Source organism: Desarmillaria tabescens (genome assembly GCF_030435595.1).
Source record: "Desarmillaria tabescens strain CCBAS 213 chromosome Unknown EV420scaffold_12, whole genome shotgun sequence".
Classification (NCBI taxonomy): Eukaryota; Fungi; Basidiomycota; class Agaricomycetes; order Agaricales; family Physalacriaceae; genus Desarmillaria; species Desarmillaria tabescens.
In genome coordinates, this window is record NW_026848311.1 from 837,228 (window position 1) to 859,117 (window position 21,890).

Consider the following 21,890-nt stretch of genomic DNA (forward strand, 5'->3'; position numbering starts at 1 on the left):
GTCCACTGGGGCATGGGCAAGGAAAAGAGACGCGTTGCTTGTTTGGTCAACTTTGTCCACTTGGACATGATAACTAAGTAAGGCCGGCAAGCGGCAAGACCCGCTACCTTGTCACAGACAGACGGAAACGGCCGACAAGTCAAGATAGTAGTGAATTTCGTAGTTCAATAGTATATACAGATTCAATATATATAATTTTTTTTTACTGCTAGTAGAACGAGGGATGCCAGTCGCCTACTGAATGACACTGCACAACGTCAGCGGAGGGTACACGTTGAGTAGGAAGAGACTCACATAACAGCCAAGAACGTGTTCATGTTGGGATCGAAGTGAACCTTGTAACTGGGCCGGATGCCGCGTACAACGCGATCTAGTACGCGTTTGAGCCTTTTCTCTCGGCGGTCGGGAGAGAAGCAAGTGCTTTCGGGGTGGAGAGGATCGTAGTGGAGGGCACCCAAGTGGTTGTTGTACGAATCGTACACACGTACGGTAACGTTTGGGTGATTGGGAGAGGGTGTTTTTCTGTTCAATTTACGCGTTAGTATCATAATACAGCGAGTAGAAGCAGAAACTCACGCGATAGTGCAAGTCATCATCTGAAACCCTTCGCCCTCCAATGCCTGCCGCTCGCGACTCAGAGCATCGATCAAACCATTCAGCCCTCCGCGCATGAAAGGGAACTCGGCACTCCACTGATTGTAGACATAAGCCATGAACGACATTTGAGCTAGAGGAGATGTAAATGTAAGTTATTGAAGGTGAGGGCGGGTACTGTACCAAGGTGATGATTGTAAAGAAGGCTTGATCAGGTATGCTTAGTCGTCGCTGAGCTGTTCTGAGAGACCCGAAGACTCGGTGCAAGTAATATGAGGCAACCAAGCAGCTCGCTGCAGAACGTAGAATGAAGGAAAGTACGCACAACTGTTAGCTGCATGTAAACACGATCAAGAGGTCATTACCTGAATATTACACACGAGGATTCTCTGAAGTACCGTAATGAGGGACGTCAGTTTCTGAAGGAGGGGGACGATCGGAAATATACGCACCTCTAAGGGAACAGCGTGTTAGCAGTTGAGGTCAGATATCGGGACCTTCGAATGGCCCATGATAAAACCAAGGGAGCGCTGTCTTGCCGGAGGAAAGCAGAAGGCAGGGTCAACGTCGTTAGCATGAACATGATCGACGTGGATAATACAACGTGCTCACTTAACCGTAAGACGCAAACGTTGTGTATCGGTTTTCCTGCTAAATACACAACGGGAGCACTCGCAGAGGCGGGTTGCGACTGATACAAGCAATGGTCTCCGAGGTATTTCAAAATGCACGTGGATAGAACAGTGAAAGCGACAAAAGTATTTTTAAAGTGCAAGACTATCAATATATACACAACCTAACAAATATATAAGCATTCAACAGTGCGGATGATAAGAAGAGGTACTCACGCATACACTATATACAGGACACAATCAGACCGGGCTTCAACAAGGATTCCCAACCAGGTGTTACGGGGGAATGAACCTTCAAGGGATCGGAACGGTGTAAGGTTAGCTTGGAAATTGTTGCACACCCAAGAGCTCGACGTCGGGACTTCAACATATGGCATATATACACGATATCCGCATCCTTCCGAAGATCCCAGCATAAGAACGTGATATCAACCAACCGCGGAAGAAACTTTGGATTGGATCGTAGCTCGCCAAAAAGGTGAGTGCAGAAGAATGGGAGAGTGAGATGAAGCGACTCGACGTTAGGAAGATGGCGTAGTAGTCCAATTGACGCGTTATCATGGAAATCAAAATTATGCACAGAGTCGGTATAGGAAATTTTGAACGTCGTAATACCGTAATTCGGTAACGATATGCGAGGCCAAGCAGGGTCGAGTATATTGCCTTCGTATGACAGCGACAACGTATGCAAGTTATCAAGACGGAGGAGGGACCACACCAATGGTAGTCCATTGGAGGACTCGCCATCTCGAAGAGTAAGACTTGCAACCGTGGGTAGCTCAATGATACGTTCGAACTGCTCGACGTCTGCATCACACGTGATGTCTAGTCTGCACAGGTTGTTCATGAGGGGCAGAAGGTCCAATGCGGTGGATGCTTGGTCGTACAGCTGAAAACGGAATTCATCCAAGCACTGTAAAATAGAGGGGGATACTGTCAAGGCATGGAGGGGGACGTCAAATACGGACAATGACCGGAGGTTTGGTGCGAACGATAACGACGAGAGTATAACATTGGTGTTCGAATGCCAAAGAAGGGCACGAACACGTTAAAAGTTGATGAAGAACAAGGTGGCATTACAGACAATTCGCGAATGGTCTTCTTCATCTGCTGACGCGGAACTAACACACGGATGGATTCCAGTGAAGCGCTAAATGACTCCCTCCGAACGGAAGCGATGAAGTAATGTATCACCTTTTAAATTGAACAGCTAAGTCGACGCGAACAGTAAAATCACATACCTTAAACGATACTAGACACAGAGAACCACCCACTGTATCCTCTGTGAGGGAACCCATGACGACTGACCGCCCAGTATACGACCTGATATCAATAGGGTCAAGAGCATATCATCTGATCATCGCAATGTACTCCTGGCGATGCTCTGCAGGCACGACGTAATTCCTAGTAGCGGCATCCATGTCAGAAGTCGACTGAAAATAATCAGACATGATAAAAATTAAAAACTAAATTAGGACTCACTTTCGGCTTGAACATCCGTGAGGTCGTTCTCAGCTCCGCAGCCCCCGATTCACGAATAATTATCATATCATTGGGAACACCAGAAGTCTTAAGACGCTGCGCATGCTGAAGCACCGAAATCCTGACATCCCAGTCCTCTTGAAAAGGCGTACCTCGAAAACGAGTGAAATGTAGTACCCATTTAAGCTTGGCCAACGGCTTAGGATTAGCCACGTGATAATCACCGACGCCCGACAACTTGTTGAGCCGAGCAGCGCTACTCGCAACCGCAACAAAAGTGAAAACGCCTGGAGTGGGCGAATTCAGCCTACGTCCACCACTATCCCGAGGGTCCTGCAAACATAGATAGTCAACGTTGTCGATACGTTGCCATACCAGGATATCCTTCAGTCAGTTACATCCGACGTAAGCATCGGTACGAAGAAGAGCATCTCGTCGAAAGCCCAAACCGAAGGTATCGGTCATGATGGAAAGACAAGAAAGAGAGCACATGCAAAGAATAGATAAGTGAGCCAATCCAGTAGACAGACAGGGGGAGGGGGGAAAACACGGAGGTCATTGACCTAGTCCAAATATTGTTGCAAACCGCGTAAATTATATAGCGTAACCTATGAATGAGGGTAGTAAAAATCGGTTAGAAAATCAAGACAACCAAGGGGCACGTCGGAAATGAGTGTATCAACCCAAGATAAACAGTGTCCAAGAAACAAATGCTCCGCAATAGAACTCCTATACCCCTCAGGCCCGTCTCCATCGGTCATCTTGATGCAATGAGCTTTCGCAATGTCCACCAGTTCAGCCAAGGGCATCCTCTCAAACTCGGCATTCACTATACGGAGCAAGTAAGACGGCTCGTCAGCGAAGGACACATAACGCAGGCGGTCGAGTCGGTGCTGAGCCCCTACAACAGTCGATCGTCTCTTGTTGCGATCGACGTGAGGAGCAAATACACGTGAATAACAGGACAATGCAGAAGGGCTAACCCGCTCTATGACGCCCGAAGAGACGACGGACGCAACACAGAATACATGAGGAAAAACCCGTGAGCTCCTGCAGACCTGCATATAGTCATGACAAAGCGAGCCTCTTCCTCCTGCGCAGAGTCCTGCCAGTATACGCTCCATGATCCGCTCATGATACAGTTCATGACCCCCACACGTGGTGTTAACGACCAACCCATGGCCAAACAGATTGCGGACAACAACGTCGTTGGACGCAAGCGGAATGAACTGAGCTGATGCGGGGTTACAAAGGCTATGGTATATATCCATTAACCTATGCAAACGCGTTCGATGCCCAGAGGCATCTAGAAAAGACGGCTTGAGGTAATAAAAGAAAATGATTAAAACGAACATACAAGGATGGTCGGTGGCATAGGACGCCAGCTGAGAAAACCAATCAAAACCAAGAACAATATCCGTTGACAGATCTTCCTCGATTATGAATGAAAGTGAACACTGATGAACAAACAGTTCCGTATTGACTGTGACAGAAATTGGCATATGACCAGGAAAATGCACAACTGGAGAACGCTGAGAGATGGGCGACTGAAGACATATCGAATAGATGTATCGCTCCTGTTCGATGATGCAGGTGGGGTTCGCCATAAACGGGAGTACAGGCACCGCACCACGGGAAAAGTACATGCCAAATAAGAAAACAATTTCCACGCCACAAAAAAAATAGGGGGCACAGGAGCTGGCTGGCACACTGCTTTTTACCGCCAAACGGAAGCACAATAGGGACATACCCATAACCCACTACCAAGGTAGCGGGAATTACGAATCCGCCGACTTAGTAGTCGTCATTGGCGGCAGCGGAGGTTGCTTACTGGGCAGTTTTAAAACTGTTTACAAATCATGGCTTTTCCTCGCTGCATTAGATACCCTTGGTTGTCAGAAAATCATGAAAGAAATTGCGTCCTGGACTTCTGCTCTGGCCTCGGCACCCAATGCGAGTCGTCGGCGGTAACATACGGGAATCCCGACGGCGGACGGGCTCAAGAAATACATCATATGGTTAATTGAACGTCCAAACCATACACCATTCGGCAAGGGCACAACACGGTTCTCTCGCACTCGAGCCTGAACGCAGATCAGAGCGATTAACAACGAGACGACAGGGCCAGAAAACCATTTAGATGTTACGGGACGCTCTTTGACCACACAGAAAAGCTTAACTGAACTGTTTGCGGAGAACCAAATGTCTAAAGCCTTATGCCCCTTGAATGATTCTTATAAATATCTTCAGTACCCAAGTTCCCAGAACGAAAAGCTATGCGTGTTGATACGAGGAAGTAATAGACATGCTTGCTTTACCGGTGGAAAGCATCAGCGTTATCTCGAAGGAACTCGATCTGCTCCTTCCGATAATCATCCGGAATGACGGTTATATTGTCGCCATTCAGTTGTAAGAGCACCTGGAGCCACGAATCAGTGAGAGGAAATCCTGCTTCGATCGACGTACCTCATTATCCGCTGTGTATTGCGGCCAGAAAGGACCTGGAAGATGATGAACAAACATTCGATAGCAGCACAAAAAGTCACTCACGAGACGTCCCTAAACCATCATTAGGATCCAAGCTCGTAGCGAAGGAAACCCAATAATCGATCATCATTTCACTCAACAGCATTGATGAAGCAGGCTCGCTCGAAGAATTTAATTTTCCGTAGACGAAGTCTATCTCGGATGTATGTGGAACTGGAAAAACATATTAGTATCAGCCAAATGGATTCAGGAAGAGGAGAAAACACACCTCCCAATTCGGCCGAGTACGACGATGAATTCTGCGTGAATTGGTATCCGTATGCTTTCACGCCGGCTGCGGCAGCAGTCTGTGTCCATGTCCGACGTTGAGCGTCAAAGGTCAAGTCCCCAGCTGAAATAGATGATTGAGCATATTGTATTGTGAAAGAGAGACGATGCTAACTCATTGATGCCACCCTCTTCCAGCCTGAAGGCAACCCAAAAGTCTCATTTCCGGTGCCATACGGCGCACCCAAGGATGGGTCGTCAGGGTACAGCTCGAGAAGCTGGTCCAAGATATCATCAGAGAGGTAAGGTGGGAACGCAGAGTAGGTGGTCTGTATGAAATCCTTGATGGCGTCATCGGTGAAATTGATACTCGTCGACAGGCCGAGAGTCCCTGATAAGCACCAACGTTGAGTTCGAACCCCCCTGTAAACGATTCATATCATACCTTCATCTAGGTTTGTGCCAGATATGAACGGAATCGTAGCAAACTGTCCCTTCGCCCAGAGACGTGTAGGGAGATCGGGAAGAATAGTACCCGAAGGACCGTCCAGTGCCGGATAGAAAGCCATTTCTTCTATGGCCAACTCATATGCCTCCAAAAATCCTTGATATATAGCAGACGAATTCGCCGCCTGCAAGCAGTCAAAAGTATTATTCGTGCCAACGACGGATTCACAGCCCGGTGTCCCTCCTACGAAATACTGCCAGGTAGATTCTCGCGTAGATGCGTTATATATTACAGGCGAAGACGCGGAACCGGACTCCATGATCTAGCCAACGAGTTAGAATGACAACTTCTGTTAAACGATTGCATGCTTACTGCAGCCCTGGCAAAATCAGAAATGGACGCATTTAGAAGTAACAGATTCGTCAACATTGCTCCAGCACTTTCTCCGAAAATTGTGACCTGTTCGGGCTCGTCAAGGAGGATCGACGTACAACGAATTTGTGCACCTTGGTTTTGTCACCACCGAACACGCCAATATTCTCTTGAACCCATTGCAGGGCAGTTAGCTGATCTCTGACTCCGAGATTGAGTTGTCCTCTGTCGTCGGCCTCCTGTCCTTGAGGGAAGCCCAGTGGTCCTAGCCGATAATTGAAGTTCAGGTAGATAATGGGGGTACCCTAGAGGCAATTAATCAAAGAAACATAGATGGATCGCGGAACTTTACTCTGGCAACACTCTGGGCAACGATATAGCTTCCGTTGTAGGACGACGAAGCACCTCCAGAGAAACCGCCGCCATAGGTCCTTCGGCGTCTCATTAGCACAAGGATGATATGAATGAAAAATATAATCCTACCAGAACATAACAGGCAAGGGATCTTCAGAAGATGCTCCCTTCGGCCGAAATATGTTAATAGTCAAACAATCCTCCGAGATCTCATCGGTTGCGACGTTCTGTTGTTTCCGCAATTAAAACAGAATTACAGATACCAAGTGAAACAACCTTACACTTTGAAAACAGGCTAGTCCAAAATTCTGGGCATCGAATTCATCGGCGTCGATAGTAGTTTTCAATACAGGATGTTGTAACCGCAAGGCTCCAACTGGAGGTTCGGCATATGGAATACCTATCCTTTGTTTTAGCCTTGAACATTGCACGGAATATCAATTCGGACTCACCTCCAAAGAATTCTTGCTCTAGCCCTGCAACATCCCTTCCAATGAGCGTCGTGTTGCCCAATTGGACCTCGGTGTCTGCAGCAGCAGCCAAGAGAGCGTAGCATAGAACGGGTACCACAAGAAGCATGGTTCAAGCGACGAGGAATGGGGGTGAATAAACAGTCTCTTTATGTAGCATTTCGAGTTCGGCGAAAAGTGGAATCCGTGAATGGAAAAACGAAGAAGATGGGCTATCATCATAAAATGCGGGATCTTCGTGCGCAGTTGCTGCGAGGCAAATGAAAATGCTCTGTTTACCTGTCGTCGACCAAGGTTAATGCTATGGAAAATCCGAGACAAATCCGACGCGTCGAGAAGCGGAAATTGACATCCGAATTGTCAACGTTCTGACTTTGACATGAGCACGGGTTCGCGACTCCCGATCAAAGGAAGTCGTCAAAACCTTTGAAACAGAATACCTTGCACCTTCAGCCAGGGAGCTTCCAGAGTATCGAAAAAAAAAAAAATACTAAGCGTTGTCGGATGATTGTAGTGAAGAGAGACGCGTTGTTTGTTTGGTCAGCTTTGCGGAACGCCTACGATATCTGACATGACTGACGGTGGTGAGTCTTTCCCTCCAAGTCATCACAGCTGTGCAGCGCGAAAACCATAATTATCGGAAGGATAAAATCAGGAAAGAATTTGTACCTTTCTGCTTAGAGCTCTATTTTCCCAATGCATCACTGTTGCGGTTGTTAATACCTCGACATAAATAACGGAAGAGCTGTTCCCGAGTGACGTGCGTTTATCGAAAATTCAATCATAGCTCGAGGTTGCATACTAGGGGCGGCCGTGATCCTTCGGGAGAGATACAATAGCTTCACTTGCTCATCCTCGGACCTCCATCTATCTCTCATGACAAAGCTCTGAGTCTCTTTGATGTTCAGTCATGAGTATACGGAGAAATTCGAGACTTTACACGCTATGTAGCCGGGGATTCTAGGACGGAAACTAGTTCTCCGTGTCAAGCCCGGCTTTCAGGTTTACAGTTCGATACACAGAATCATCAGAGCTGCGCAGTAAGCTGCTAAGGCATACAGTGGCGTTGCGGGATTCGGCTCCGTGACCTGAGTGTTCGAAACATCCCAGTCACTTGACGAGGAAGGAAAAGTGGCCAGACGCAAAGTAATCAAATCGCTGATCCATATGCAATGCGTATCGAAGCCTTCATTGGCTGGATTATCCGCGTTCCCTACGACGCATCACCCTCGATCTGTCGAATCGCGGTTCTTCGCCTACTGCGCAGGGGAAATAAATATGGTTTCAATCTACAAAGAAAAAGAATGGACCATTAGTCTCAACTACCATAGAACGCTATGACGAATTAGTACAGACCTCCCCCGATTCCACATGCTTATCACTAAGCTTTACTTAGTCCGTTCTCATGTGACCAAGGCATTCTATGCCAGATCACTCTTTCTTCGTCGATACCACGCGCGCGCGCTACCACGTCAAATCCTGTCAGTTTCTACACGCGTGGGTTGTTCGCTCCTGCATGTTCAAGCATCTAGAACTCACAGATAAATACAAGCAAACGGATGGAAAACATGGACCTACTCTTTCGCCAGCTGAGGACTTCCTAGGCCCAGCTGTCCCGGAAACCCAAGCGGCACAGGTGGAATGTAAAACCATCATGGAGGTGATCGAATCAGGCGGTCCAACGTGTTATTACGGTAGTGAAGACGTGATGACGCGTTAATAGCAGTTTTCGTTGGACTCCGAGCGACGCTTACTTAGCGTGCGCCGTGAGTATCTCCTTCGCGAAGAGAAAACTCATGTAAGCATCACACAGGGCATAACAACGTTATAGTATGCTGAATGCATCGACTATATGCTCGGAAAGGCGTTTACTGATGATCCAAAGCTTGAAAGCGGACGGTCCTATGCGATGAGGACGCAGCATAGGGTAAAGCCTGGATATGAGAGCAGTTGAGCTCAGCTTCTGGGTTCGTGGGTAGATATTAACAGTCGGCTGCGCGTGTCGTCTTGCCGGGAGAGAAGTTCAGAAATGACTCCCTAAGAGACTAGAGGGAATGAGCATGGAACGATGATAGAGAGTAGAAAAGCCGCTTACCGGGTCTAGGGTGGCAGAAGCAAATTGGAACCAGCAAGCTCCTAGAGGAAGAGCGCGGACTGCCAGGGGGGGAATTGAACATGCCGCCATCAAATGGATAATATGGACTCTTTCGAATTTTCCTGTAGGCCCAGAGGAGAAAAGAACTATCAAAAGATGAATGATGTTTTCTGGTATTTTAGATTTATGACGCACCATACATGATAGGCAAGGCGCCTCTGGGATGGCAGACACTACATCAACCGTCTTCAACAGTATCCAGCTATTCAGGGTGCAATTCCATCCCAAGAACGATTGGTTCACCAGCGTCCCGCGCCAATTCCATGAATGATGATGCGTTCAGCCGGGTAGCCCTGCCACAGGCGATTTGCAGGTAAAGTTGGTCGTTTTTCATACTGGGAACGGAAATACTACAGCAAGCGCTATTCTGGAGAATTTTTTTCGGAGAACGATGAGATGAGCATTGAGGACAACTTCGAAGGATGTCATCGAGTCAAATTGATGGCCGTCAGTCGGCACGTCTGCCGCTGACCGCCGCTGATCTAAGCTTTGCAGTCGCGTATCGGCGGGGCCTGGCACGCGTCTTGTCTTCCTTCCACTGTCACCAGATAACCCGCTCTCATTCTGGACGAATCAAATACCAGAAACGTTCCTAGAGACAATTCGGGACGACAGCGTCGGTACTCATTCTCCAACGCATTGCCAAGGCCCTAGGAGATAACGTCGAAGTAACAGCTTAGATCTTACCTTACGACGCACTCTCAGGCATCAGCTACCCCTTCCCTCAAGAAAATGGACAACTCTTCCTGAATCTCATTCCTGGACGACGTGGTTGAAGACGTCGAGAAGGACATTTTATTCGCACCTGTTGAAGACGAGGAGCTGGATATTCAGGATGTGTGTACCTCGATGCTGTCGTTTCTGGCCTCACTCTGACGAAGTGTAAGATCACCCGCAGAAAAATCATCGGTATGCTTCGAGATGGGATGGTTTCCATGCGAATCACGGGTCGCGTCCAGCACGAAGAGATACCTCTTCGCCGTCACTGAGATTGGTCGTTCGAACAGGAGAATTCTGTGAGCATCCTTTCTCGATGTCGATAGTTGTTACTCATTTGTCAAGGTCAAACGCTATCAGCGACCTCCGATTTCCAAGGCAGAGGAACCTTCTCCTCTGTTCAGTCTCTCCTCGTGACTACCCAAAGATACAACAACTGAAGACTCGTTTCTACCGGCGACCGGTCCTCGACAAGGCTTGGCATAGCCTCTCCCGACGTATTCCTCTCCCGGAGAAGGCCTGGTCCCGTGAAGAACAGCGTTACGTGAGTGACTTCGGCTTAAACATCGACTCGTCCATCGATAACCTCTGCCCGTGAAGATCTCCCGTCCGAAATAGCAAGCAAAGGTAGAAGAGAAGAAGACGCAGCCGGAGCCAACAGCAACACCACCCTCTGTAAGCCGAAACTCCCTGTAGGGTCGCCGTGATACTGATCTTCTAGCGACAGGATGGAATGTCTGCGCTGGACCGTGCAAAGGTGATCGTAGATTCAAAGAACTGCTAGCGTCATCAGTGCGAGGACCACACGAATGAAAAAAAAATCTTACCAGAATATCACGGGCAAGGGATCTTCGGAAGACGCCTCCTTTGGCCGAAGCAGTCCTCCGACATCTCATCGCTATTCCTCGCCATTAAGATAGATTCGCGCATATCGAGCGAAAAATTCTACACGCTGTAAAATAGGCATCGAATTCGTCGGCGTCAATATCGGTTTTTAATACAGGGTTCGGCGAATGGAATACCTTGCTTGCATTGAGCACACATAATGGCATGTTGGCTCACCGTACTCCAAAGAAGTCTTGTTTCAAGTCCGTAACATCCCTTCAAACAAGCCCAGGTCGACCTCGGGAGTTTCAGTAACAGCGAAGGGAGCGTAGCATAACACCAACACCACGATGAGGAACTTTGGGAAAGAGGGTAGCATTTTGAGTTTGGGGAAGAAGACGAAGATGTCAGACCATCGTCATAACGCACAGGTTATTCGCGCGTATAAGCTGCTGCGTGTCAAGTGGGAAAAGGTTTCGTTGATATCCAGAAACCAGAATAGAAGAACGGATCGTTGGAAGGGTGCAATGGGACTGACGCAACGTTTTCGCATCTTGTTGAAGATGTCTCAGAGTAGTCGTTGTTGCCTTTTTCGTTATTAGGTGATGACGAAGAGAGGCGACTCGGATCTGCTCTACCATCATGCAGCGTGAATCTGCCCACACCGACATGTGTATCTTCATCCAGGAGCCTGAACAAGGTGCAACGAGCGCCACGTTCCTTCTCGCGACCCTCAAGTTTCATTACGACTTCCTCCTGCGGGGCCTCGGAAATATCCATGTCGAACACGTCGAATACCGTAAATCGAATTCACTTTGGGACACGGAGCATGAGTACCTGGTGGTGATGGTAAAGGAATCGTCGGGAGCTGGGCGGACAGGGTATCTTTTGGTGGACAGGCTGGATGACGACCCTACAGCGGGCGCACTCGCCTCTTTTTTCCCAGCAAAGAGATCCAGAAGATGGAATCCACCCGATGCCCGCGAAAGAGTCGTCATCTTGTTCAACACTGACGAAGCTGTGAATGTACAGGGTCAATGTGCCTGTGATGTTCTTATGACAATGGACCTTCGCCAGGCGTCACGACATGTCACCTTCGAGGACTTTCTGCTCCTCGCCAAGACCGCCTCGAGGAAAGCCCCGTCGCATTCTCAGTGCTTTTGGCTTGCCTACACCATTTGGACGGTCCTCGAGCTGGAGACAGGAGCGCACATCGAACGGACAAGGCATGCCATACGCCGGGGCAAACATTCTTGGCTGTGGCTGTGGGCGAACCTTTTTTCTTCTGAGAGAAGCGCCGATGGGGTGGACGATTCGAGGACGCCAGAGACGATAAAGTCGGAGTGGGAAGAAGCAAAAGTTGTTGCGAGCCAGGAGTGGGATGCGTCACTACAGGTGAGCTTGACCCCTATTCTTTCGAAAAGAATAGACCTTTTTCATGCATCTTTTAGGCGCTTCGTGCTCCAGAATTGGCCGAACAGGAAGCACTTCGACAAGAACAAGCCGCTTTCCAGCAAGACCTAGCAATCCTTGAACAAGAACGGGCTGGTCGCCTACGGGCAGAGGCTCAGGTCAATGAACTTCGAGCGACGCTGTCAAGAAGACTTGAGCTTGCTGGTAATGTGTCCAACAATGCGTAAAGTCTTTTTATTTCTCCTTCATTCGCTGTTCTATGTACTACCGCCTACCATCTCACTTTCAAATTCAATAGACGTTATCTTCTTTCTACGTTACTGTACTTGCCGTCTTTCTATCGACCATTTGGATCCCCCGACTCGCTCTTTCCCGTTACTGCCATGCAACTCCTGCAATCCTGCGACGACATCCATGTTAATAACTTGATTGTACAAGTTCGATCTCGGCATCACATTTCTTCAGTGGAAGCGCCAGCTCAGGAGCTTCCCACAAACCTTGATGCTCCTTCCTTCCGGCATCTGCGGACATCAACTTTAACGTGCCCTTGATCCCATTCCTGCGCGGATCATCTCATCTCCCGCCGACCAGACCCTACTTTCATCTCTCTTCTGTACGATACCTTCCAGACCCATTTGCGGTCCTGAGACGCCGTTCGGTACGGCGTGCCGAATTTCTGAAAACTCGCGTTAAAAACATCTTTGAATCTGACTCGTATGCCTCGCACCACTACCATAGATACCTCGTGTCCCGCCAGCCTTCAAGAGTTTTTAACCTTCCTTCCCCCCGATCTTGGCTGCACCCAGGTGCGAAATATCCAACCCTCGGCTCCAACTGACTCAGAAACTTATACTGTCCAAGATGTAGCCCTTCCAGAGGATCGCCATCTCCTGCCGACACATTGCGCGCATCTTCCGGCGATTCCACCTTGGCCGATCACTAATTTGAAGGCTGACGTGATGACCACACCTTCAAGTCTTGGAGGGAATAGCCGGATGTTAGCAGCTTGGAAGTGTCGTAACCTCTATTTCACTCCCGAGCGTTTTGCAAGTCACAAGTGGGCTTCGAGCGATGCATTCTCTCTGCTCAGGTGCCTTTCCTCATGAAGGGTAGAAGACTGCAGAAGGTATAGTTGAACTAAGGAAAGCCTGAGACCTATAGTCAAATGAAAAAAAACGTGTTTTATGTGTGTATGACAAGCGTACAGTTTCAGTCCAGCACTGGCAAACGGTTTCAAAAGCACAATACAAAAGGGTTCACTAAAGGAGGAAAGGACAGCGAAGTACAGCGAAGATGCATCGAAAGCAGATAGCAAAAATTAAAAGCAGGACTAGGTGTTATCACATAAAACAGTTAAAGATGGCGGGTGAAGGAAAAATAAAAGACTCTACACATTAATGGGCACGTTAACGCCAGTAGAGTACTGAAGTTTCGTCAACGTTGCTTGAAGCTCGTTGACTTTGGCCTCTGCCTGCATGCGAGCAGCCCGCTCCTGTTGAAGGGTTGCTCGATCTTGTTGGCGAGCAGCTCGCTCTTGCTGAAGCGCTTCCTCCGCCTTTATCCGGGCCAGTTCTGGAGCACGAAGTGCCTAACAAATCCATCAGGAAGGTCTGTCCATCTGAACAACGGCAATCAAGCTTACCTGTCGCAACGCATCCCATTCCTGGTCTGCGTCGACCTTTTCCGCTTCCCACTGCAACTTTATCATCTCTGGTGTCCTCGACTCGTTCACTCCATTGCCTCTCCCTACCGCGAGTTTCTTGCCCAAGGAAGAATGCGTGCCCTGGCGTTCAGCATGCCTCGTCTGCGCTACAGGAGCTCCTGTCTCCAGTTCGAGAACTTTCCAAATAGTGTAGGCAAACCAATAGCACTGGGAAAAGATGAGGTGGTACAGCGGGGTGTTCCTCGAAGTGGTCTGGACGAGAAGAAGAAAATGCTCGAGGGTGACGCGTCTTGGCGCCTGGCGGAGGTCCATCGTCATAAGAACATCATAAGCGCATTGCCCTTGCACATTCAGAGCTTCGCCGATGTTACGCAAGATGACGAGTCTATCGAGGGCATCTGGAGGATCCCATTTGGTGACTCTCTTGAGTTTGGCGCCGGCGCGATGAATATGGTTCGAAGTCTCCCACTGATTAGAGGGTGCGGCTGCAGGAGGCGGCGGGGTCGTCAAGGAAGAAGTAATACTCCCCCATGCGCTAGCCGTATCCGAACCAGTAGGGTTGTTAAGTGACCTGTCCACCAAGAAATACCCCCTTCGCCCATCTCCTGAGGATTCTTTCACGGTCGCTATCAGGTACTCATGTTCCAAACGCGAGCGACATTTACGGTATTCAACCCCTTCAAGGTGAATCTTTCTGATACCTTGCCCGAGGAAAGCCGCATGGTTCTTGAGAACATTGAGAAGAAGCGTAGCGCTTGTTGCTCCCTGTGTATGCTCCTGTAAGAAGATACATAGGTCGTAATTGGCAGATTCGGACAGCATGATGAGGGCAGAGAACAGTCGGGTGTCACTGAAAGAGTATCATCTCTCTCCATCGTCGTCTTTAAGGACAAGAAGAAAATCAGGAATCAGGGTCCATGTTGTCCCTGGGTCCGGTCTCGTTGCCAAGTGATCGGGGTCTCTAGTACAAGTTTACCGAATGAACTGCCCTTTGGGCACAAGTCCAATTAAAGAGCCAGACCCAGCGTGTGAGTGCTGGGAGGGTGGCTTCGGGGTTTGTTGTAATATCACTTCTTATCCTTTGTTACCAGGCTGGCTTCTCCAGGTCTAGTAACGTCAGACTGCAAAGAGACAGCAGGAAAAGATAAACGGAAGGCAAACGATATGAATAAGCGTTCAACTCACGTAGCCTTTTGTATTTGTATTTCAACACCGTTCGCATCGATATCTACTATACGAAAGTAGACTGCCGGGCACTGAGGCGGTAGTGTTACCAGCGCCAGGTCCCAATAAGGATGATTAGCCAGTGACATAAGAAGGACCTTACCTGCGCTTGTTGATTCGCCAGCATCACGTGACTATCAATTCAGTTCTGAAGATCTTGATAACTAGGGCTGAGGGAAAAAGGGTAGGTTATTTACCAAAATGGTTTTTTACAGTAAATTACATAGTATTTTACCATGTATTTTACCAGGGGGTCCTGAGGGGGGTTTCAGCTAGGTAAAATACAGAGATCACATGCAAGTATTTTCACCCACAAAGCAGCTGCAGTAGGCTGTAGGTCTATGTAGACTCAAGGATAATTATTCAAAGACTTTTCATAGGTCACTGAAGCACCAAGGGAGACGATGACATGGCGTCTTGAATTCTTAGGAGACTCCGACCGCATTTGGAAAAACGAAGAAATCATAGGAAAACTGGAATATATTATATATTATATAATCACGTGACAAGGTATTTTACATAGTAAAATACCACCTAAAAAACCCCCTCCAAGGCTCACATAGGTAAAATACCGACCGCCAACCCCCTGGAGGTTTTTCCCTCAACCCTATGTTGAGATAAGCGGTAATTCTCCAGCCGCTCACCCGGATATAGCAGGGAACCCTCGCAAACAGGCGAGGGTTGTCTTTGTTCGACTACCTATTTATCTACTCGCTGTGTACACTAATAGAAGCAACAGGATGTAATAAACTAGTTCTTGCCTGACTAACCCTGACAGCCGATGATCCCGACATCAACTGCACTGTGATGCACGACACTTGAAACTCCAACACACCCCCGCAAGTTCGCGCATCAATACCAAAAACAGAAAGAAAAGAAAAGAAAAAACATACACCCCCGGAAGGTGAATACCGTGGTGGGAAAGAATAGCCTAGAAAGCAACATCAGAATCGCTCTCGATAGCCAACCTGGCAAAGTCCGCTGCCGCAGTCTTTTTCTTTCTGGACCTCCACCACTTTGCCCTCTCCTCGCAATCGGCCTTCAAGTGCCCAGGCTTATCGCAGAAGAAGCAAATGAGGTCAACTCGACTGTTGCCCTTTGCCTTGCCGCTACGAAAGGCGACGGCTGCAATGTCCTCGCTATCCTCTTTGTCCATCTCGGAGCGTCCTGGGGCAAGTGATGCTTGGCGCATCTCCTCGTTGAGCAAGCGAACGATCACATTTGAGAGTGTGAGCTGGTCGGGTGGGGTCGCGTCAAAGTTGATAATGACGTTCTCGTAGGAAGGGGGAAGTCCCATGGTGAGTGCAAGGATTAGATCCTGGTCGCTAACATCGATGCCGGCCAGTTCTATCGCCTTCGCCATCCGCCTGATTTGCCCAACCCAAGACTCCATACCCTGCCCCTCAAGCATCTTCGCAGTCAAGAACTTCCTTCGCAGGGACAAGCTTGTCGCAAAGCCCTGTGCACGATGCACGGTCTGCAAGTTCCCCCAGATCTCCCGTGGGTCCTTCGAGTCCATGTGCGCCAGCTGCCCGACATCCACCCTCAAAATCATCTCGGCCCTAGCCTCCGCCATCTTCTGCTTATCCTGTGCCTTCAACTTCGTCGTGATCTCCACCAAGATCTCTGACTCCGACTTCCCATCTCCATCAACCTCAATCTCAACAATGTCGGTCCAGAGCTTCCGACGCGTGAGCTCGGCCTCCATCATCACTCGCCATTCCGCAAAGTTTCCGACCGATAACTTGGGAAAACGCGCACCAAACAACTCGTCCGACATTTTGCTCTATAGGCGATCTCGACGCGGCAAACAACGAATGTGGAGAGCAAAAAACGAACAACTGGACCGTCTTGTGGACCAGAAAAGCGAACAGCCGGACTGTCTCGTGGACCAGCAAAGCGAACAACCAGACCGTCTCGTGGTCTAGCAAGTGACAAAGGTGATCTCGACACCAGTGTCGGGGTGGCGGTGTAGCGATAGTCTCGAGAGTCAGCACAGAGAACGAGAGCGACAAGGACTGTGGGTTATGCTGCCTGTTTGTGTTGAGATAAGCAGTAATTCTCCAGCCGCTCACCTGGATATAGCAGGGAACCCTCGCAAACAGGCGAGGGTTGTCTTTGTTCGACTACCTATTTATCTACTCGCTGTGTACACTAATAGAAGCAACAGGATGTAATAAACTAGTTCTTGCCTGACTAACCCTGACAGCCGATGATCCCGACATCAACTGCACTGTGATGCACGACACTTGAAACTCCAACACCCTATTGATAACCGCCAAAGCAAGGTATCAAAATCGTGAACGGACAACCGCTAGTAGTGGTAGTAGTAGTAGTAATCGTCGCACTGGCAAGTGGTCCCTAAAAAGGAAACAGCCAGTGAAATCCGTGCCGTTGGCCTTGTCAATGTACTTCATAATAGCGTAGACCACGTATGACCCTGCCGCTGTGACTGACAATATGTAGTAAGCCATTTTTAGATCCATGGAGACCTTGACAGGCAAGGTAAACTCCGATAATACCTGAGCGCAACTCGGTATTCGGGGTCCTTTCCTGTCCTCGGCCAGCGATCAATCACTGGCTAATCAGCACGATCACCTTATCCAGGGTGTGCGTACTTTGAATTTCAGACGTCCTCGCACCTGGTCTGTTCTCTGAACACAGCCACTTGCTCCGGACCCACCGGCTTAACCCGTTCCCGTGCAATTCTGTCATCCACTTTGGGACGTTTGAAAAGCAACTTGGGGACGTTTATGGGATGAGGTTCGGGACATTGGAGGGAAATGGTGGGGACGTTTGGGGGTAGGGTTCGGGACATTGAAGGATTAGTTCAGGACGTTTGAAAAGGCAACTTGGGGACGTTCATAGGATGAAGTTCGGGACGTTTGAAATGGGGGCATCGGGACGTTTATGAGTGGGATTTGAGACATTTGAAAAGCAACTTGGGGATGTTTATGGGATGAGGTTCGGGACATTGGAGGATTAGTTCAGGACATTTGGGGAGGCGGGGTTTGGGACATTTGGGGGATAGGGTTCAGGACATTTAGGGGGTGGGATTTGGGACATTCATAGGATGAGGTTCGGGACATTGGAGGGAACTGGTCAGGATGTTTGGGGGGTGGGGGTTCTGGATGTTGGAGGGAAATGCTTGGGACGTTTGAGGATGGGGACGTTTCTATAGAAGAAGAGCTGAGGACATATTCAATGTAGAAATTGGAAATTTGAGGTTGAAAATTGAAGGCATTTGAGAGTGGGAGTTTGGGGCATCTATTTTGGAATAACAGTTTCATGGAGAAAAGATGCAAAGATGTTTACCATCCTTTTTATATGGGCTTACATGAAGAATTGGAAGTTGAGGCCATTTCTTATACTTACCTTTGAACCATATGTCACATTTGTTCAATGTCTGGTAGGCTCACTGAAGCTTTGAAGCACATATTTCTAGGGTCCTAGTACCTCACACCCAGAAGTCTGGACCTGGCAGTCACTGAGTAGCATGTCAGAACTTGAAATGTTGTGTATGAACCAATTCTAGAACTGATAATTCATCGCAAGTCATCTCCCCCCCTCCAACTTTGTCCAGTGAAGTCCATCCTCAAAAGTTCCTGACCTTGTACCTTCCAATGTCTGGAACCCTGTCCACAAACGTCCTGAAGCCAACCCCCCCAAACGTCCTGAATCTGGCCCCTTTTCAAATGTCCTGAACTAATCCTCCAAAGTCCCAAACCCCACCTCCGAATGTCCCCACCATTTCTCTCCAATGTCCTGAACCTCATCCCATGAATGTCCTGATGTCCCCTTTTCAAATGTCCCAAACCCTACCCCCCAAACGTCCCGATGCCCCCATTTCAAACGTCCCGAACCTCGCCCCCCCCCAAATGTCCTGAACTTCATCCAATGAACATCCCCAAGTTGCCTTTTCAAATGTCCCGAACTAATCCTTCAACGTCCTGATGCCCCCATTTCAAACGTCCCGAACTAATCCTCCAACGTCCCGTTGCCTTTATTCTGACAAATGTCGGCACGGTGCGGCAGCTGGCTAGGATGATCCGACCTCATTGCTAAAATAGGCTCCGGGTCATGTGATGCTCCTGATGTCCACAATCCTCGTATGCTCTCACCTTATGGCTAATCAGCACAATCACCTTAACAAACCGCTGGGACTTACCAAACCCACCGAATTCCGGAGATTATTCGTCGACAAACTGATCAAGGATGGAAAACGGACGAAACAACAGTATTAGAGAGTTATGGTAAGTAAGGTCAATAACGAAGATGCTTGCGTAGCGGTAGGACCAAATTCATGATACGGCGAAGAAAGAATTCAATATCGGCCTTAGCTATCGCGAGCAGAGTGAGAAAAAGAAGCACTAACAAGTAAGCGGGCTTGGCGTAAATGTTGAGAAGAACGAAACTCGCAGAAAAAATGTAACAGATGGCCAGGCTGCAGTGCTCGCCATCAACATGTGCTTTGTTATCATGTTCTCAGTATTCTGGTCCGTGCGTAGGCAAGGTCGCGGTGGTGAGGGGAAGGTCATGGCTACAGTTATTTACCGGTCAATGAAACAGCAAAACTGGATATTTACTGTAGGTTCCAATTGGTTGGGAATTTTGACTAGGTTTGAATGTAAGAATGTGTAATACTATACAACAATAAGATACAGTAAAAAAAAGATGCTCAAAGGTGCGAGTACAAGTCCGTTTTCACAGCATTATCGTGGCGTGGGTATTCTAGGCTATTTTGAGTCATTGAAACAGTCCGGCCCATATACCCAAACCTCATTAGTCAGCTACTCGGAATCGCTCGAGTGCTATAGAAAAGTGAGATCTCCTTTCCAGTCTCTCTCTGATATACAGCCTCAAAATCTTTGCAGATTTTTCTTGCACCTTTCCGAGGAGCACCAGGTAGTTTGACAAGCTCATTCTTGTATGCAATCATTTGCAATGACTGCCTTTTCCATTAGCTGGTCATGGCATTTGTGAGCAATCTGACACTTTTTCGAGTTTGATTTGGCATGTCCAGGCATAGTAAAAAATTGAACAAGAGGAGAAATAAAGTTCGGAGGCAGCAGGGCAATAATGGACGCATTGGACTGTCAGACTGTCCATCAAAGGTGATGGCTTGGCAGAACCGCACTTTTATTTATGCCCTAGACTCCTCAGATAATGGCCGCTTGGTCTCAAACCTGTCACACAGGTTCTTCAGAAGGTCATTAACATTATTGAGGCCTTTGTGGGTGATTACATTCAGATGGAGGACACACATTTCCAGGTCAGATTTTGAGTTCATGAGAAAATAGATATTTTTAGAACAGAAGCCTCAATTTCTCGGGAATATTATTCATGTCACATATGAAGAATCACTGCAGAACATGAAGATACAATACACATCAGCAATGTAATACAAGTTGATGATGAAGGATGAAGGGAGGGAGAGCAAGAGGCTAAGTGTTTCATTGAACCATGGTGTTGCAATGACCGGTAAATAACTGTATTTAAATAATGCCAGCGACTCTAGACAAAATTGGAAAAAATCGTGCGAAAAACCTTCATTCATCTCCATCAATGATCTTCTTGCTTGCCAAGAGGTGACAAAGGAGAGAAATAATATCCTTCCACTGCCAGTGGCTCACCCGGTTATTCTCCGCCATCTTTTACTTGATAATGCGGCCTGAATCTGCTATCGACGACATGTGTATCTTCACGCAGGAGCTTCAGCGGGGGGCAACGAGCTCCACACTTCTTCTCAGTGCCCTGAAGAATCGTAACGACTTCCTTCTGCTCGGCCTCGGAAATATTCATGTCGAACGGGTAGAATACCGTAAATCTCAGCTACCTGGTAGTTCTTTGGAGCATGAGTACCTGGTGGTGACGGTGAAGGAATCGTTGGGAGCTGAGCGGAGAGGGTACCTCTTGGTGGACCGGCTAAATGATGACAGTCAAGCCGGCTCGGATCCAGCCGATGTGCAAGACATCGACTTGACATCAGCTCCCACTTCCTCCTCGACGAGTCTCACCGCTGCACCCCCTAATCAGTGGGAAATCACGAACCGTATTCACCGCGCTGGCGCCGAGATCAAGAGATTCAGCAAATGGGACCCTCCTGATGCCCTCGACAGAATCGTCATCCTACGCAACATCACCGAAGCTCTGGACGTACAGGGACAATGCACCTACAACGTCCTCATGACAATGGACCTCCATCTAACCCAACGACGCGTCACCCTCGAGCACTTCCTTCTCCTTGTCAGGACCACTTCGAGGAATGTCCCCCCAGATTCCCAGTGCTATTGGTTTGCCTACACTGTTTGGACAGTTCTCGAACTGGAGACAGGAGCGCCCGTAGAGCGGACGAGGCATGCTGAACGCCAGGGCACACATTCTTCCTTGGGCAAGAAACTCGCGGTAGGGAGAGGCAATGGAGTGAACGAGTCGAGGACACCAGAGATGATACAGTTGCAGTGGGAAGCGGAAAAGGTTGACGCAGACCAGGAATGGGATGCGTTGCAACAGGTGAGCTTGATTGCCGTTCTTCAGATGGATAGACCTTTCTGATGCATCTGCTAGGCGCTTCGTGCTCCAGAATTGGCACGGATAAAGGCAGAGGAAGCACTTCAACAAGAGCGAGCTGCTCGCCAACAAGATTTAGCAATCCTTCAACAGGAGCGGGCTGCTCGCATACAGGCAGAGGCTAAAGTCAACGAGCTCCGAGCAACGTTGACGAAACTTCAGCACTCTACTGGTAACGTGCCCGCTCATGCGTAGAGTCTTTCATTTCTCCTTCACT

General features: G+C 48.5%; 7 protein-coding genes across 7 annotated transcripts; 3 read left to right on the plus strand and 4 right to left on the minus strand.

Moving 5' to 3' along the window:
• Nucleotides 1-234: 234 nt before the first annotated feature.
• EV420DRAFT_1641194 (uncharacterized protein) lies at nucleotides 235-3,173 on the minus strand (the record flags this gene model as incomplete). The annotated part of the gene is made up of 9 exons (XM_060477205.1): nucleotides 235-247; nucleotides 295-522; nucleotides 577-727; nucleotides 1,458-2,159; nucleotides 2,219-2,420; nucleotides 2,468-2,549; nucleotides 2,598-2,659; nucleotides 2,709-3,041; nucleotides 3,114-3,173. 9 exons carry the CDS (start codon nucleotides 3,171-3,173, stop codon nucleotides 235-237), a joined length of 1,833 nt encoding a protein of 610 aa, XP_060332692.1.
• A 1,742-nt stretch (nucleotides 3,174-4,915) lies between these two features.
• EV420DRAFT_222284 (extracellular triacylglycerol lipase precursor) lies at nucleotides 4,916-7,490 on the minus strand. The gene is made up of 12 exons (XM_060481282.1): nucleotides 7,089-7,490; nucleotides 6,918-7,036; nucleotides 6,766-6,863; nucleotides 6,635-6,713; nucleotides 6,417-6,587; nucleotides 6,283-6,369; nucleotides 5,908-6,232; nucleotides 5,638-5,853; nucleotides 5,464-5,586; nucleotides 5,259-5,408; nucleotides 5,175-5,209; nucleotides 4,916-5,127 (listed from the first exon to the last, which is right to left on the minus strand). Exons 1-12 carry the CDS (start codon nucleotides 7,213-7,215, stop codon nucleotides 5,023-5,025), a joined length of 1,635 nt encoding a protein of 544 aa, XP_060332693.1. The 5' UTR covers nucleotides 7,216-7,490; the 3' UTR covers nucleotides 4,916-5,022.
• A 1,132-nt stretch (nucleotides 7,491-8,622) lies between these two features.
• Nucleotides 8,623-10,762, plus strand: EV420DRAFT_1478412 (uncharacterized protein; the record flags this gene model as incomplete). Its single annotated transcript, XM_060469495.1, has 10 exons — nucleotides 8,623-8,811; nucleotides 8,833-8,904; nucleotides 8,938-9,033; nucleotides 9,384-9,574; nucleotides 9,757-9,881; nucleotides 10,040-10,098; nucleotides 10,160-10,277; nucleotides 10,383-10,522; nucleotides 10,597-10,653; nucleotides 10,700-10,762. The coding sequence occupies 10 exons, from the start codon at nucleotides 8,623-8,625 to the stop codon at nucleotides 10,760-10,762; spliced, it is 1,110 nt and encodes a 369-aa protein (XP_060332694.1).
• Nucleotides 10,763-11,445: 683 nt separating this feature from the next.
• On the plus strand, nucleotides 11,446-12,468 carry EV420DRAFT_1533359 (uncharacterized protein; the record flags this gene model as incomplete). Its single annotated transcript, XM_060472760.1, is given in 3 exon segments — nucleotides 11,446-12,198; nucleotides 12,255-12,443; nucleotides 12,449-12,468. 2 exon segments carry the CDS (start codon nucleotides 11,446-11,448, stop codon nucleotides 12,441-12,443), a joined length of 942 nt encoding a protein of 313 aa, XP_060332695.1. The 3' UTR covers nucleotides 12,449-12,468.
• Nucleotides 12,469-13,152: 684 nt separating this feature from the next.
• Nucleotides 13,153-14,832, minus strand: EV420DRAFT_222411 (uncharacterized protein). Its single transcript, XM_060481283.1, has 2 exons — nucleotides 13,859-14,832; nucleotides 13,153-13,804 (listed from the first exon to the last, which is right to left on the minus strand). The coding sequence occupies exons 1-2, from the start codon at nucleotides 14,699-14,701 to the stop codon at nucleotides 13,604-13,606; spliced, it is 1,044 nt and encodes a 347-aa protein (XP_060332696.1). The 5' UTR covers nucleotides 14,702-14,832; the 3' UTR covers nucleotides 13,153-13,603.
• A 5,002-nt stretch (nucleotides 14,833-19,834) lies between these two features.
• On the minus strand, nucleotides 19,835-20,133 carry EV420DRAFT_1533364 (uncharacterized protein; the record flags this gene model as incomplete). The annotated part of the gene is given in 2 exon segments (XM_060472761.1): nucleotides 19,835-20,039; nucleotides 20,050-20,133. Coding segments are annotated over 2 exon segments (227 nt in total), but the record flags the coding sequence as incomplete, so codon positions are not given.
• A 634-nt stretch (nucleotides 20,134-20,767) lies between these two features.
• EV420DRAFT_1641199 (uncharacterized protein) lies at nucleotides 20,768-21,868 on the plus strand (the record flags this gene model as incomplete). The annotated part of the gene is made up of 2 exons (XM_060477206.1): nucleotides 20,768-21,616; nucleotides 21,671-21,868. 2 exons carry the CDS (start codon nucleotides 20,768-20,770, stop codon nucleotides 21,866-21,868), a joined length of 1,047 nt encoding a protein of 348 aa, XP_060332698.1.
• Nucleotides 21,869-21,890: the final 22 nt, after the last annotated feature.

Coding starts and splice junctions, on each gene's coding strand:
- EV420DRAFT_222284 (XM_060481282.1), bottom strand. CDS start 7,215: ATGCTTCTTGTGGTACCCGTTCTATGCTACGCTCTCTTGGCTGCTGCT. Junction 6,864..6,917: donor GACTAGCCTGTTTTCAAAGT/GTAAGGTTGTTT, acceptor CGGAAACAACAG/AACGTCGCAACCGATGAGAT. Junction 6,714..6,765: donor CCCTTGCCTGTTATGTTCTG/GTAGGATTATAT, acceptor GAGACGCCGAAG/GACCTATGGCGGCGGTTTCT.
- EV420DRAFT_222411 (XM_060481283.1), bottom strand. CDS start 14,701: ATGCTGTCCGAATCTGCCAATTACGACCTATGTATCTTCTTACAGGAG. Junction 13,805..13,858: donor AATGGGATGCGTTGCGACAG/GTAAGCTTGATT, acceptor TGGATTTGTTAG/GCACTTCGTGCTCCAGAACT.